The 12,500-nt window shown below is 47.0% G+C and overlaps 3 protein-coding genes across 6 annotated transcripts in view; 2 read left to right on the top strand and 1 right to left on the bottom strand.

Moving 5' to 3' along the window:
- Positions 1-1,378, top strand: part of LOC311270719 (uncharacterized protein) — a 3,094-nt gene extending 1,716 nt beyond the window's left edge. Inside the window, exons 2-3 of the mRNA XM_084375831.1 lie at positions 1-255; positions 914-1,378. The exon at positions 1-255 is cut by the window's left edge and continues 9 nt beyond it. Of these exons, the coding sequence (XP_084231957.1) occupies positions 1-255; positions 914-948 (290 nt within the window). The 3' untranslated portion in view covers positions 949-1,378. The remainder of the gene's footprint in view (positions 256-913) is intronic.
- Positions 1,379-2,275: 897 nt separating this feature from the next.
- On the top strand, positions 2,276-6,781 carry LOC311270677 (uncharacterized protein). 2 transcript variants are annotated; one of them, XM_084375741.1, is made up of 3 exons: positions 2,276-2,582; positions 5,417-5,767; positions 6,136-6,781. In XM_084375741.1, the coding sequence occupies exons 2-3, from the start codon at positions 5,422-5,424 to the stop codon at positions 6,186-6,188; spliced, it is 399 nt and encodes a 132-aa protein (XP_084231867.1). In that variant the 5' UTR covers positions 2,276-2,582; positions 5,417-5,421; the 3' UTR covers positions 6,189-6,781. The 2 variants fall into 2 exon arrangements, with proteins under 2 accessions (XP_084231867.1, XP_084231866.1); XM_084375740.1 differs by lacking the exon at positions 2,276-2,582 and adding an exon at positions 4,413-4,529.
- A 282-nt stretch (positions 6,782-7,063) lies between these two features.
- Positions 7,064-12,500, bottom strand: part of shld2 (shieldin complex subunit 2) — a 9,608-nt gene continuing 4,171 nt past the window's right edge. The window contains exons 2-11 of one of the 3 annotated variants that reach the window (XM_084375736.1): positions 11,936-12,106; positions 10,605-11,437; positions 10,359-10,509; positions 10,083-10,190; positions 9,812-10,006; positions 9,370-9,516; positions 9,087-9,293; positions 8,671-8,914; positions 8,180-8,295; positions 7,064-7,680 (exon numbers count right to left, since the gene is read on the bottom strand). In XM_084375736.1, the coding sequence (XP_084231862.1) occupies positions 7,502-7,680; positions 8,180-8,295; positions 8,671-8,914; positions 9,087-9,293; positions 9,370-9,516; positions 9,812-10,006; positions 10,083-10,190; positions 10,359-10,509; positions 10,605-11,437; positions 11,936-12,101 (2,346 nt within the window). In that variant the 5' untranslated portion in view covers positions 12,102-12,106 and the 3' untranslated portion in view covers positions 7,064-7,501. Of the gene's footprint in view, positions 7,681-8,179; positions 8,296-8,670; positions 8,915-9,086; positions 9,294-9,369; positions 9,517-9,811; positions 10,007-10,082; positions 10,191-10,358; positions 10,510-10,604; positions 11,438-11,935; positions 12,110-12,500 lie in introns of all 3 variants that reach the window. The other 2 variants (XM_084375738.1, XM_084375737.1) reach the window with 2 other exon arrangements.

Genomic DNA, 12,500 nt, shown 5'->3' with positions numbered 1-12,500 from the left:
TGACCAATATCCTGAGTGGTGGAGGAAACAAAGAGGAGGAGTCATCAGCAGGAGGCAATGATGGAGGTGGAGGCGGAGCGTTAGGAGGCTTAATGTCCGCCGTCACTGGAGGCGGCAATGATGGAGGTGGAGGCGGAGCGTTAGGAGGCTTAATGTCCGCCGTCACTGGAGGCGATGATAAAAAGGATGGAGGCGGAGCGTTAGGAGGCTTAATGTCCGCCGTCACTGGAGGCGATGATAAAAAGGATGGAGGAGGTGAGTGCTTTAAAACAGCAACGTTTCACTGATTTCAATTCAGTGCTGTGGACCTGGTCCTGCTGTGACCTTGGTCCTGCTGTGACCCTGGTCCTGCTGTGACCTGGTCCTGCTGTGACCCTGGTCCTGCTGTGACCTGGTCCTGCTGGGACCTTGGTCCTGCTGTGACCTGGTCCTGCTGTGACCCTGGTCCTGCTGTGACCTTGGTCCTGCTGTGACCAGAGCTTTGACATCTGAGTTTAAACTCTTGCAAAAAATATGCCTCACAACAAGAGTCATGCTAGCAGCTCTGGGAGGCTACGTGCTATGTTTAGCCAGTATCAAGGCCACCATTTTCCCCATCATAGTTCAGCCTATTAGCATGCTAACGTTAGCTAATGATCAGTAAACAGAGTCCAGGTGAGGCTGATGATGTCATCAGTTCTGCAGGTGTTTGGTCTAAACTAAAGCAACCTGCTGACCTGATGATGGCACCGGATGAAAGGTGTTCTGGTCAGCAGAGTTCTGACAGTTGATCCCGTCTCACAGGAGCTTTTTATTACAAAGGGTGAATTTTGCAGAAGGTCAAAGAGTTTATGTTATAAATCTCAGTCTCGTCTGATCTTCGTGTCCATTCAGGTGTTTTTAATGTTCTGTTTGTCTCTGTCTCTTCTCTCAGGCATGCAGAATATCATTGGAGGATTTTTTAAATAGAAGAAACCTGCAGACGACCTGACAAAACCTTCAGTCCATCGATCGTCCACCTGCAGAAACGAATGAAATATGAAGTCATTCAAAATGATGACGCTTTTAAAGAACATGCATCATCACTAAATGTTTAAATACGTGATATCTCTGGCTTCACTCTGTGTTCAGCTCGATGCAGTTACATCATTATCATTACTGTCATATATTTAAACATCAGTGCAGAATGCTAATGCTAATCAAATGCTAATCACACTCTGATGTCGTGTTTTTAAACTAATCAGCTCAAACTTCAGGTTCAGATGTGATTCAATGAAATATTCACGTGTTGGTTTTTCAGTGAACGTCAACAACTCGATGTGGATTAATTAAATAAAGTCAACAGAAACTACTGAAGATAAAATCTGTCAGAATTCTGCATTAAAATGTGTAAAAACAACTGGACCTGTTCTTCATGTTGTTGAGTTGTGTTCATATATTATCTCACATGTTTCCAGGTGAGACTCCAGGTGTTTATTCCTCCAGGAGCTCTGGATCTCTGACAAACCGCTCGCAGCAGAAACACACTGTGTTTAAAAACTGTCTCTAGTTTCAAATGTGAATTTTGATTTTATTGAATATAATCAAATATAATGACACTGCTACACCAGCTAACCTGGATGTTATTAGCTTTCTTTGGGAAGAAATAAAAGTTATGAAAACACAACCTGTGGCATATGAACACTCTACAGGGAGATATGCTAACAGTGAAGCTACTTGTGAAGGTTTTCAGGTTTGAGCTCCGTCCAGTTTTACTGTCAGTCGTGTTGATCTCCTACATGAGCTCCCGTCAGCCGGGATGTGAACAGGATTCAAGGCTGGAAGAACAGAAACAGGGACGAGGAAAAGAAGATGATAAATGAGACTTAAACAGAAGGTTTTTATTTTTTAATATTATCTTTAAGTCTTTGAACTGTGACATCACATCACATGATATAACTGAGCACCTTGTAACAGTGTGAGGTCATTGACTTTATTATATAGAAAACAGCAAAAGTCATGATTGGTGAGCAATTGTTTCACATTAATTTAGATATGTTGGGACCCACAGATGAAGTCATTCATTGTGGATTTCAAAATGGACTCTGAACTGAACTCAGTGTCCCAGAATTCCCCATTCTTCACACCTGGATGCAAAATTCAGCTTTGAGCTACTATTGGTCAGCGTGACAGATCCCCTCTGACCAGAGAGTCAAAACTCCAGCGCCTTCCTTTGTTCTCTCTCTTCTCCTCAGTGGCTCCTCTCCACCTCCCCCCACGGGGCTGCCTGCCCTCAACATCTCTTCTTCTGGGTCTAACAGCTGCGGAGAGCTGCAAGCTGCATCTGCAGCAGGCCCAAAGAACTTCTCCTCACTGCAGCGACACGGGGTCCTGCCAGTATTCCTGATCAGTTAGCACCAGCAGCTGCGACGCAAAGCTTGCCAGCTAACTTCACAATCTGAGGAACATCAAGCAGGTTAGCACTGAGCTGCTTTCCCTGCAAAGGAAAGGAGCGAACCGTTTCCTCCTCTGCCGACTTTCATCAGTCCTTCACAGCAAGAACAGCATCAACACTGGACTCCAACGTTCTCCTGCAGCCACCAGCACCTTTTCTTCAAAGACTGGTAACGTTGAACTGGGCTTAGATAGCATAGCATAGCATAGCACGGCTGAGCACAGGACTTTAATCTCTGGTTGATGTAATGCATGTGTGTTCATGTGTCCACTGTTTGAGTGTTACTGTGATCTCAGGTCAGGTTATTGGTAGTTTGCTTTCCTAGACGGCTGATTCTAGTTAGTGAATGATGCTTCACACAGACTCAGAGTCTTTGCATGCAACTAACCATCTTCTATAACCTGGCATCACGTCACACACACACACACACACACACACACACACACACACACACACACACACACACACACACCTGTATATAGCACATGTTAGTTAGTGTGTTTTCATCTTTGTGTTGAATAAAAGACTTTTTAACCCACATGTTGTCTAGTTAATATTGTACAAGAGTGAATGTTTCCGACCTCGACTCTGTCAAGAGCTCCAGAATCCTTCGACCATCACAGCTGTTGTGGTGATATTGGTTGTAGTTATTAAGTTAATTATTAATCAGAGTTACAAACAGTTTAGTCCTTTTCTGAGACTGATTTGGTGAATTGGCTCTTTTCCCTTCTTCAAGGGTGGTGCCCCGAGGTGATCTAAGGTAAATTGGATCTTATTAGTAATCAGAATTAATAATTATCCCTGATAATCATTGATTATTATCGATAGCCAAATTTAACCCAAACCTCTTGCATGAAGCACCACATTATGGTGCCTCGTGTGATGTGAGCACAACAGATATTTCATTCAATCTTTTGGTTTTATGTGTTGAATGTTAAGTTATTTTCCATTTCAAATATTAGCAAATATGTATTTTAGTGTGTCAGCAGCCTGTGACACTCAGCTTTTATAAATCAGTCACTGAATCAGTTTCTGTACTTTTAACTTTTTAATGTCTTCACATCTGGAGACAAATGCTTCCTCTGGAGGAAACTGCCAAATGTAAGGTAAAACATAAGTACTGTCATGCTGTAGTCAGATAAAAGTATGAAACCAACTGCTAGATGACATCATGGGGAGAAGCTCCAGACCTCCAGTGAAGGATCCCTCTGACATGTTCGGTGCTTCCTGTACCCATAATGTTCAACAACGTTTCACTGACGACTGAAACTGAAGAAAACTTAAAACGTGAAGATTCTCAGTGGAGTTCTGAATGAGGTTTTTCTCTGATTGGCTGTCTGACTTCACTTCCTGTCGTCCTCGTGTGTCTCATGTCTGTGCGTTCAGATTCATAACTGCAGGTGTGTGTGTGTGTGTGTGTGTGTGTGTGTGTGTGTGTGTGTGTGTGTGTGTGTGTGTGTGTGTGTGTGTGTGTGTGTGTGTGTGTGTGTGTGTGTGTGTGTGTGTGTGTGTGTGTGTGTGTGTGTGTGTGTGTGTGTGTGTGTGTGTGTGTCATAGTGTGATAGTGAGTCATACTTTCTCACAGAATGGGAGGACAGGCTCATTACACTCATGCCATTATTCTCATTGTCTCAGTGTAACTCGACTCACCTGTCCTGCAGCATCAGCTCCTGTTACCACGGCAACACAAACACCTGCAGTCAGAGCTCAGGGCTCCAGCCGCCCTGTGTGTTAACGTAACAACACAGGAGTTAGTTAAAGTTATGAGATCTCCTGTCAGTGAGATGCTTTGAGTGTGAATGAAGTTTTGCTCTTGGTTCTGACTGCCGAGGTGAGAGCAGAGTGTCCGAGCAGGTGGGACAGGTCGGTCCGGTCTGCTGACACACCCGGACACACCTGACTCCTCCACGGCCAATGGGGAGAGACCTGAGAGGCGTCGACTGAAAGAGACGAGGTCAGATTCAGTCTCACCTCCACCTGCTTGAGAACACACAGACAGAGACACACACAGCGACACACACACAGAGACACACACAGACACACACAGAGACACACACAGACACACACAGACACACAGAGATGGATAAAATAGCCGGCATGGTGGGGGAGAAAATAGGTGAGTAGGGGTGTGTGTGTGTCTGTGTGTGTGTGTGTGTGTGTCTGTGTGTGTGTGTGTGTGACATGAACACACTCTGGTTTGTGTGTTCATGGTCCTGATTTGCATGTCGGACATCTTCCTGCTGCCGTCAGGAGGAAACACGTCTCTAAAATGTCTGATGACTCTGATCATTTATCTGATCTCCTGTGAGAGACTCAGCGGAGACGCTGCAGCTGAAGTCTGAATGTCTCAGTGTGTCGCTTTAGTCTCAGCTCCACCTGTAGCTGAAAGCTCTTGTGTTGTGTGTGTGTGGTGTCGAGGCTCCTGTCGCCACCTTGTTGTTGTGTTTTCTCTTTTGTCGTCCTGCTGCTGCAGACACGCCGACACGTTAATGAAACCAGCTCTGTGCTCCTGTTAACGCTGACAGAGAGGCTCGTTAATTTGAACACAGATGTCTGTCCCTCCCCTCCCGTCTGTTAGTCCAATCAACCGCACAGAAAGACGCGTCATGTGTCCGAGGAGGTCACGGAAAAATTAGGCCGCAAAAGTTTTTTTCCAAAAGCTCTCGAGTCATAAACTCGGGAGTGAGAACAGTTAGGATCAGACTTAGAAAAATGGTTAGTCAGATAGAAGACATGTCCCTCCCGTCCCTCCTGTCCCTCCCGTCCCTCAGGCTCAGACTGAGTCACACTGACACTTCAGGTTGTCCTGAGTCAGATGATGGACGACAGCTGATGCTGACTGAAGACTTAATCTGACTGCAGCTTCAGGAAACTTAAACAAAAAGAACTTTTGCATTTAAAATGAAATGTAACGCTCTCTTCCCTCTGAGATAAACCCCGCCTCCATCAGGTGCTCCAGGTGGTTAAATCAAACATGTGGTCTTCATGCTGTCTGTCCTGCAGGAGACATGGTGGAGGACGCCGTGAAGAACGCTCTGGGTGTCGGAGACAAAGACAAAGACGAGGACAAGAAGAAAGGAGGATTCTTCTCTATGTTTGGAGGCGACAAGAAGGAGGAGGAGGAGGACGAGAAGGGAGGAGGACTGTTCTCGTTCGGAGACGACAAGAAGAAGAAAGAGGAGGAGAAGGGAGGATTCTTCACCAAGCTCTTCGACAAAGACGACGATGAGAAGGGTGGAGAGAAGAAGTCAGGATTCAAGGGTCTGTTCAGTGAACAGGAGGGAGGAGCAGGAGGAGCAGGAGGAGGAGGCGGGGGAGGATATCCAGGACCGAGTGGAGGAGTCAGTGATGGAGGTACGTATGGAGGCTGACCTCAGCACAGTGGCCTCTACAGGTCACTACGTCTTTTACGTCTTTGTTTCGTCTCGCTGCGTCTGCCGTGCGTGATGTGCTCTGATAGGTCGACATCAGTCTGTGATGTTGGGAAATAACAATAATCCATAATTCACCTCAAATGCATCAAACTAAAGTAACGAGGCTGTTTGAAGCTGTGAGGAGGAGAAAGTTCAGATGTTTGTGTTCAGATGTAGAGAGGGAAAGTCTCAGAGATACTCAGGTACAGGACAGATACCTGACACATGTACTGAAGTACAGTAATGAAGTATTTGTACCTGAGTACTTCCCTCCTCTGATAGTAACTGTTGTGTCTTGTTCTGTTTCAGATCTGTTCAGTGATCTGATGGACGTGGCTGAAGAAACGTCTCGGGGGAACTGACCCGACAGGAAACGTCCTGATTGAAGCTGCAGTTCATCCTCAGCTGGACTGTTTTTATAAAGACTGAGACATGTGCCGCCTGTTTGACAGCCCGGACCACCAGCTCCTCCTGGTTCTGTAGCTTCTGGACCTTTGATTCATTCTGTATGTGACACTAAATATCTGCTGTAGTTCAACACGTAGGTGAATACTTTTACTGTTTCCTCCTGAGAGACGAGAACATCCACATCATCTCCTGAGCGTGTGTGCTGGACTTAGTTATGGTTAGCTTAGCTTAGCTTAGCTTAGCATAAAGCCTGGAAGCAGGGGGAAGCAGTTAGCCTGGCTCTGCTGACTGATGAACATGTTTCCTGTCATTAGTTTACGTTTACATCAAAGATTTCAGTTCCAGTCTTCATATTCACTTTTATCATTTAGTTCTTGATATTTCCCTAAATGTTGAATTGTTCCTTAACCTATATTCAGGATTATTAACATTATTAGAGCTGACGTACAGTCACAGCTGGGCTAGTTAGCAGTTAGCATTACACTGGATGTTTATTGGTTGTATTGTGGATAAAAACTAAAGAAAACACTAAATTAACATCATCAGATATCGACTGCCAACGACTTCATTAATGTTTTCTATATCTGATATATTCTGTTTGTTGACGGGAGCGTTTCCTGTGACACATTTATTTAAAACATTTATTGTATTTCCAGAATAAATGTTCATGTTTACTTTGTTGAATCTTAAAGTAACAACATGTAATGTTTTAAAGTTATGAGTCTCTGATGTGGTCTGAGAGCAGACACCGTCACAGTGACGTGATGAGCTGCAGCTCGCAGATAATTCACATGATGGAAACAATAAACACAATAATATAACAATAATAAACTGTTTGTCAAAGATTTGTATTTTAATGAAGGAGATGAAATCAAAAAACAGGAAGATTTTCTTTATGTTCTGAATCTGAAGCTCCACAGTCAACATGTAGGAGGCAAAAAGAGTCGGATCCAGTGGTACAGCACCAGAACTTCAATCTCTCTAAGCTCCACCTCTTTTCGCTCCGTGCTCCAATAGCAGTTAAGCAAGCTTGACGAGTCTTAACTGCTTAAAGTAATTTAGTCTCTAGCTGCAGATCATCGATCCTCTGACAGACGGAAACCGCCGAGTGTTGCTCCACCACTGTGACACCGTGAACAAGGCTTCATGAGGCCGATACTGATCCATCAAAAATGACCTGGATCAGGTCTGGACCGGACCCTGATCCTGATCCAGCTCAGCCCCTCAGGTCTGACCGTCCTCACTGAGGCAGCAGAGCTGATGTTGGTCAGCTGTCAGGGGGGGAACCGAAGTCCAGCAGGGTGAAGTCCTGAGCGATGGGGACGCTGTTCTCGTCACACAGGAAGTGAGTCCTGACGGTGAGGAGGACGGTTTTTGTTGGGAGGGAGAGAAGAGAGAAGATCCTCTCTGCTGCCACCTGGATGTGTCTCACCTCTGAGCCTGGAGCTGACAGACAGACAGACAGGTGACAGACAGACAGGTGACAGGTGACAGACAGACAGGTGACAGACAGACAGGTGACAGACGGACAGGTGACAGACAGACAGGTTACAGACAGACAGACAGGTGACAGGTGACAGACAGACAGGTGACAGACAGACAGGTGACAGGTGACAGGTGACAGACAGACAGGTGACAGACAGACAGGTGACAGGTGACAGGTGGCAGACAGACAGGTGACAGGCAGACAGGTGACAGACAGAATCATCTAAAATCAGTTATTGAGGTAATGTTTATTTCTGACCAGCAGAGGGCGTCAGTGACTGAAAACATGAACCAAAAGATTCATCACATTTCATTTCATTACAAAATTTTAAATTTTATTACAATGTTTACTCGGATAGTAAGAAAAAGTACTAATGGTATCAGTACTTTTACTTCAGTAAAGTAATCTGAGTACTTCCTACTCGTCCACAGCGACTGACAGGAGGTCTGTCTGTCTCACCTGAGCTCCGGTGGAGTTTATCAGGTGGAGCATTGAGGATCTTCTGCAGCGGAACAGGAGGAACGTGAACACACACCTGAGTGCTGCCCCGCCCACTCACCGTCAGCACACCTGGCCTGAGACACACACACACACACACACACACACACACACACTTTTAGTAGACAAACAATAAGTTATCAATGTTTCCTGAACAAATAAAAAGAGGATTTTCTAAAATGTCAAAATAATCATCAGTTAATTTTTTGTCATTTTAATTGTAAACGTGGTTCATGTGGTGAATCCAGCTTCAGTTAATATAGAAATAAATACATATCCAACTAATTTATTGTTTTTACAATAAAAATAATAAACTTTTCAAGAAATCTAATCAAACATCAAGATGTAAAAATAAAAGTTTGTAATAATTTAGTCATTAATTAATATGTCTGTAGACTTGTGTGTGTACATAAAGAGGACGTCCATGAACATATTGATGGTGATGATGTCACCTGTAGTAGCGGCGTACGGCGGTGTGAGGCAGGCAGGGGTAACAGGGGCCGTAGATGCCGTTAGCGTCCGTATCGAGTTCAACGGAGCAGCGAGCGCAGCCGGTGTAAGTGATGTCACCGCTCAGCACCGTCAGGATACCATCCAGAGGGGTGGAGCTATCCAGGACCGGCTGTGGTGCATTCTGGGAAGCCAGAGGATCCAGGAAGTGGAAGGCAGAGACCTGGACTCTGAGCTCCACGTCACCTGGAGGAGCAGAAACAGAACGTTTGTGATGTTCATGTTTTTATCAGACTGACGACTGAAGATCAACAGTGACAATGTCCTGGTGCTTTTACTGTGAAGGTTCTGCAGGCAGGAAGTAGAATCAGTTATAATATCCGAGTCAGTCTGACGATGACGCTGCTCTCAGACTCACCGCTGTATTTCTGTGACAGCAGCGTGTCGACATCCAGCTCCACAATGCTGCTTCCGGTCCGGACGGGTCGCGGTCTGAGGAAATCCTGCGCTCGGCGGTCAGCAGGGTCCAGAGGCTGGACGGAGCTCCAGGGGGTGGAGTGCAGCTCCGACAGGTCGGAGGTCAAACCGTCCCTCACCAGGAGGACGTGGAAGTCCCAGACGGCCGCTGACAGACACAGAGGATCAGTGAGATTCAGGTGAGCTGACCCTTTCAGAGTAAGAGTCTGTCTGCGAGCGTGTACCTCTGTCTGCGTTGAGCCGAGGCAGCCAGTCCACAGCTGCTCCCCACAGCAGCAGCGCCCCCTGCTGACCGTCAGGCTGCTCCACAGTCACGATGGCCTTCAGCTGAACCGCCGACCTGCAGCGAGACTCCGCCTCGCTCCGCCACTCTGACAACCAACCATTTCATTTAGACGCTGTGACATCACAGCTTTAACATCATGACATCAGACTCAAACGATACGTTTTACAAATGTCCGTTTCTACGCAGACGACTGTTTTTAATCTTTGATTTGTTTTTGACGCTTTACAAAAACATCTACACGATATAAATCAGTCTGTTACCCATAATGCCGCTGTGTTAACGGCCGATTACATCACTTCACTTCCTTTAAACTCGTTCATCTCATACTGACGATTCCACCAGGTGAGTCACCATGGTAACACCCTGTACCTGTGACTCACCTGTGCTGATGTGTGTGTGTGTGACACGCAGTAGGGCATGAACCAGCATGTTGACCCTCAGTGACCTCAGAGTGACGTAGGGGAGGCGGTTCAGGTCCTGAGGGGGGCGGAGCTTCACAGACAGCAGCAGGGGGCGGCGCTCCCGCAGGAAGTCACACAGCTCAGTGAGAGAGCGAGCATCAACCTGCTGAGGGACTGAAGAGAGAGAGAGACGTCAGCTGTAACACTGAGCTGAGGAGGCTGCTGATTGGTCGCAGGTGTGGTGACGTACCTGGTGGACAGGTGGAGGCAGTGATCTGTCCCAGGCTGAGCAGTTTGCTGCTGAAGGTTGACTGCAGTACCGTCTCTCCTCTCCACCTGTCCTCGTTCACCTGCAGGCCTGACCAGATACAACAACAACAACAACAACATAATCAACAACAACAACAACAACAACAACAACAACAACAAAAGCTGACCAATCACTGCCTGAAGTGGGCGTGTCAGAACGAGCCATCCATCATGAAGCAGCAGACAGAAGCTGAACAGCTCAGGTGTGTTTCTGTACCTGTGATGAGCAGAACGTCTCCAGGACCGACCGTCAATGCCCAGAATGCCGCTCGCCGCCACAGCACCACCTTCATCTCTACACCTGATTGGTCCGTTACCACGATGGATGCCAGAGGAACAAAGGTCCCCGCCGCCGGCCCAGACTTCACCTGTAACCCAACAAATCAAACACTTTATCAAACACTTCACCTCCAACAGGTCGTTCAGAGTGTGAAACAGTTTGAGATGCAGTATCTCCGCCCACCTTGACCTCCTTCAGGTGACAGGGGTGAACCACTGCGACCAGAACCGAGTACCGCACCCCCGGTCTGTCACACCGGATCAGCAGTGTTGTTGGACCTCGGAGCCTGACGGCAGCGGTGACAGCGCTCTCTGATGTCACCACAGACGCTTCAGTCCTGATGTTTTCTGAGACTCGAGCTCTCTTGAGTTCAGGAGATTTGGTGGGGGAGTTCTGGGAGGGCGTGGCCTCCTGCTGCTCGGCCTCCTGGGAGCAGAGCACGCCGTCTGTGGTGGCCTGGATGACGACGCCTCCTTCCTCCACCCGTGGGCTCGGACAGGGCGGACTGAAGAGCTCTGCGGAGGCTCCAAGTGACGGGGTGACGGGGCTGAAGAGCTCGGGGGTGCTGGAGGAGACGGACGGAGGTGTTTGGGTGTGTTCGGGTGGAGTCTGAGGAGGCTGAGCTTTCTCAGGGCTGCCTGCTGATCGGACAGCACACCTGCCTCTCCGGATTAAAGCCTGACTCAGAGTCCAGGTGGTGAGGAACTGAGAGTGTGTGGACAGAGGAGGGATGGCTGGGGACGAGCAGTGTGGAGGTTCTGGTCCTGGTTCTGGTTCTGGTTGAGCTGCAGGGAAGCAGCTGTCCAGATACTCTTGAACTGAAGACGAACAGCGATCTTCATTTTCAGGACTTGACTCTTCATGTCTGTCTGCAGGTCTCTGATCGCCGGAGCGAAGAGTTTCCTCGTCTGCCTTAAATCTGCAGCCACTTCCTGCTCGTTCCTCCCGTCGTCGTGACGCCTCTGAGGTCCAATCAGCTTCAGAGGACGAGACTCTCGTTTGATTTTCAGCCTCCTCTGAAAAATTTACAAATGATTCAGATTTGTTTTTAAGACTTCTGTTCAAGTTAACAGTTTAAAGACTTTATTCGCCCTCTGACGTCAGACGTTCAGATTTATATCCCTCTCATGTCTGTACACTAGCAGCCAGTTAGCTTAGCTTAGCATAAAGACAAGGAGAGATAGCTCGCAAGTTTCGGTCATTTCTGGTCTAGAAAAGAGTTTATATTTTCTTTTTAGCTTTATTTCATTTGACTACTTTTGTTTTTGCTCCAAATCAGCGTCCGTCTGCACTCAGCTGTCAAAACATAAGATGACTTGTGAAGACGAGTGAAGATGAATATGTGATTGTGATCGTGAGTCAGAAGTCGATGGTAGTGATCGGATTTATGAACCAGTCTGTTGATGTGATGGTCGCATTTCAGGAGAGGATCAAATAAGACGCCAAGATTTTTGGACTGTGGTTTGACCAATAAAAACATGCTGTCCTTCCTGGTGGGTCCCTGAACACCTCACCTGTAGCGGGCCTCAGGTGTCCGTCCTGCCAGGTGAGCTCCACGTGTCTCCAGGTGTTGTCAGGGGGGCGCTCCTCACCCTCCAGCCCAGCTCCAGACACCATGGCTGGGCCGGAGGAGGGAGGAGGAGACCCCAGGAAGACGTGGACCTTCGGCCGGTCGCACATGAAGTCTGCTGAGGAGAAATATGGAGGCTCATTGAGGACAAAACAGATTTAAGATTTAAATCCTGAGGATGTGAGAAGATGTTTTATCAACACGCCACAACATTAGACACAAGAAGAATCCAGTGATTCAGAATCTGTCGTTTCTCCTGAAACAACTCTTAAAATCACTACATTTGTTAATGTGAAACATAATTTCAGCTGTTAATCCAGTTAATGAACCTGATGAATGTGAACTCATACAGAGTTTACAGAGAGGAACAGCCCAAACTGCACCGCACCAGACTCCAGAGGAAAAAGCAGTGATTTTAGAAGGTTCAGCATCAGAACGACTCCTTCAGGCTTTTATTCACAATTACAGAAAACACAACTTCTGTGAACACAGACTGTTACACAACCATG

This window comes from Pagrus pagrus, assembly GCF_965226575.1.
Source record: "Pagrus pagrus genome assembly, chromosome: 15".
NCBI lineage: Eukaryota > Metazoa > Chordata > Actinopteri > Spariformes > Sparidae > Pagrus > Pagrus pagrus.
The sequence above is the reverse complement of the archived record's forward strand: the minus strand, read 5'-3'. Positions and strand labels throughout refer to the sequence as shown.

Coding starts and splice junctions, on each gene's coding strand:
- LOC311270677 (XM_084375740.1), top strand. CDS start 4,493: ATGGATAAAATAGCCGGCATGGTGGGGGAGAAAATAG. Junction 4,530..5,416: donor CATGGTGGGGGAGAAAATAG/GTGAGTAGGGGT, acceptor TCTGTCCTGCAG/GAGACATGGTGGAGGACGCC. Junction 5,768..6,135: donor TGGAGGAGTCAGTGATGGAG/GTACGTATGGAG, acceptor GTTCTGTTTCAG/ATCTGTTCAGTGATCTGATG.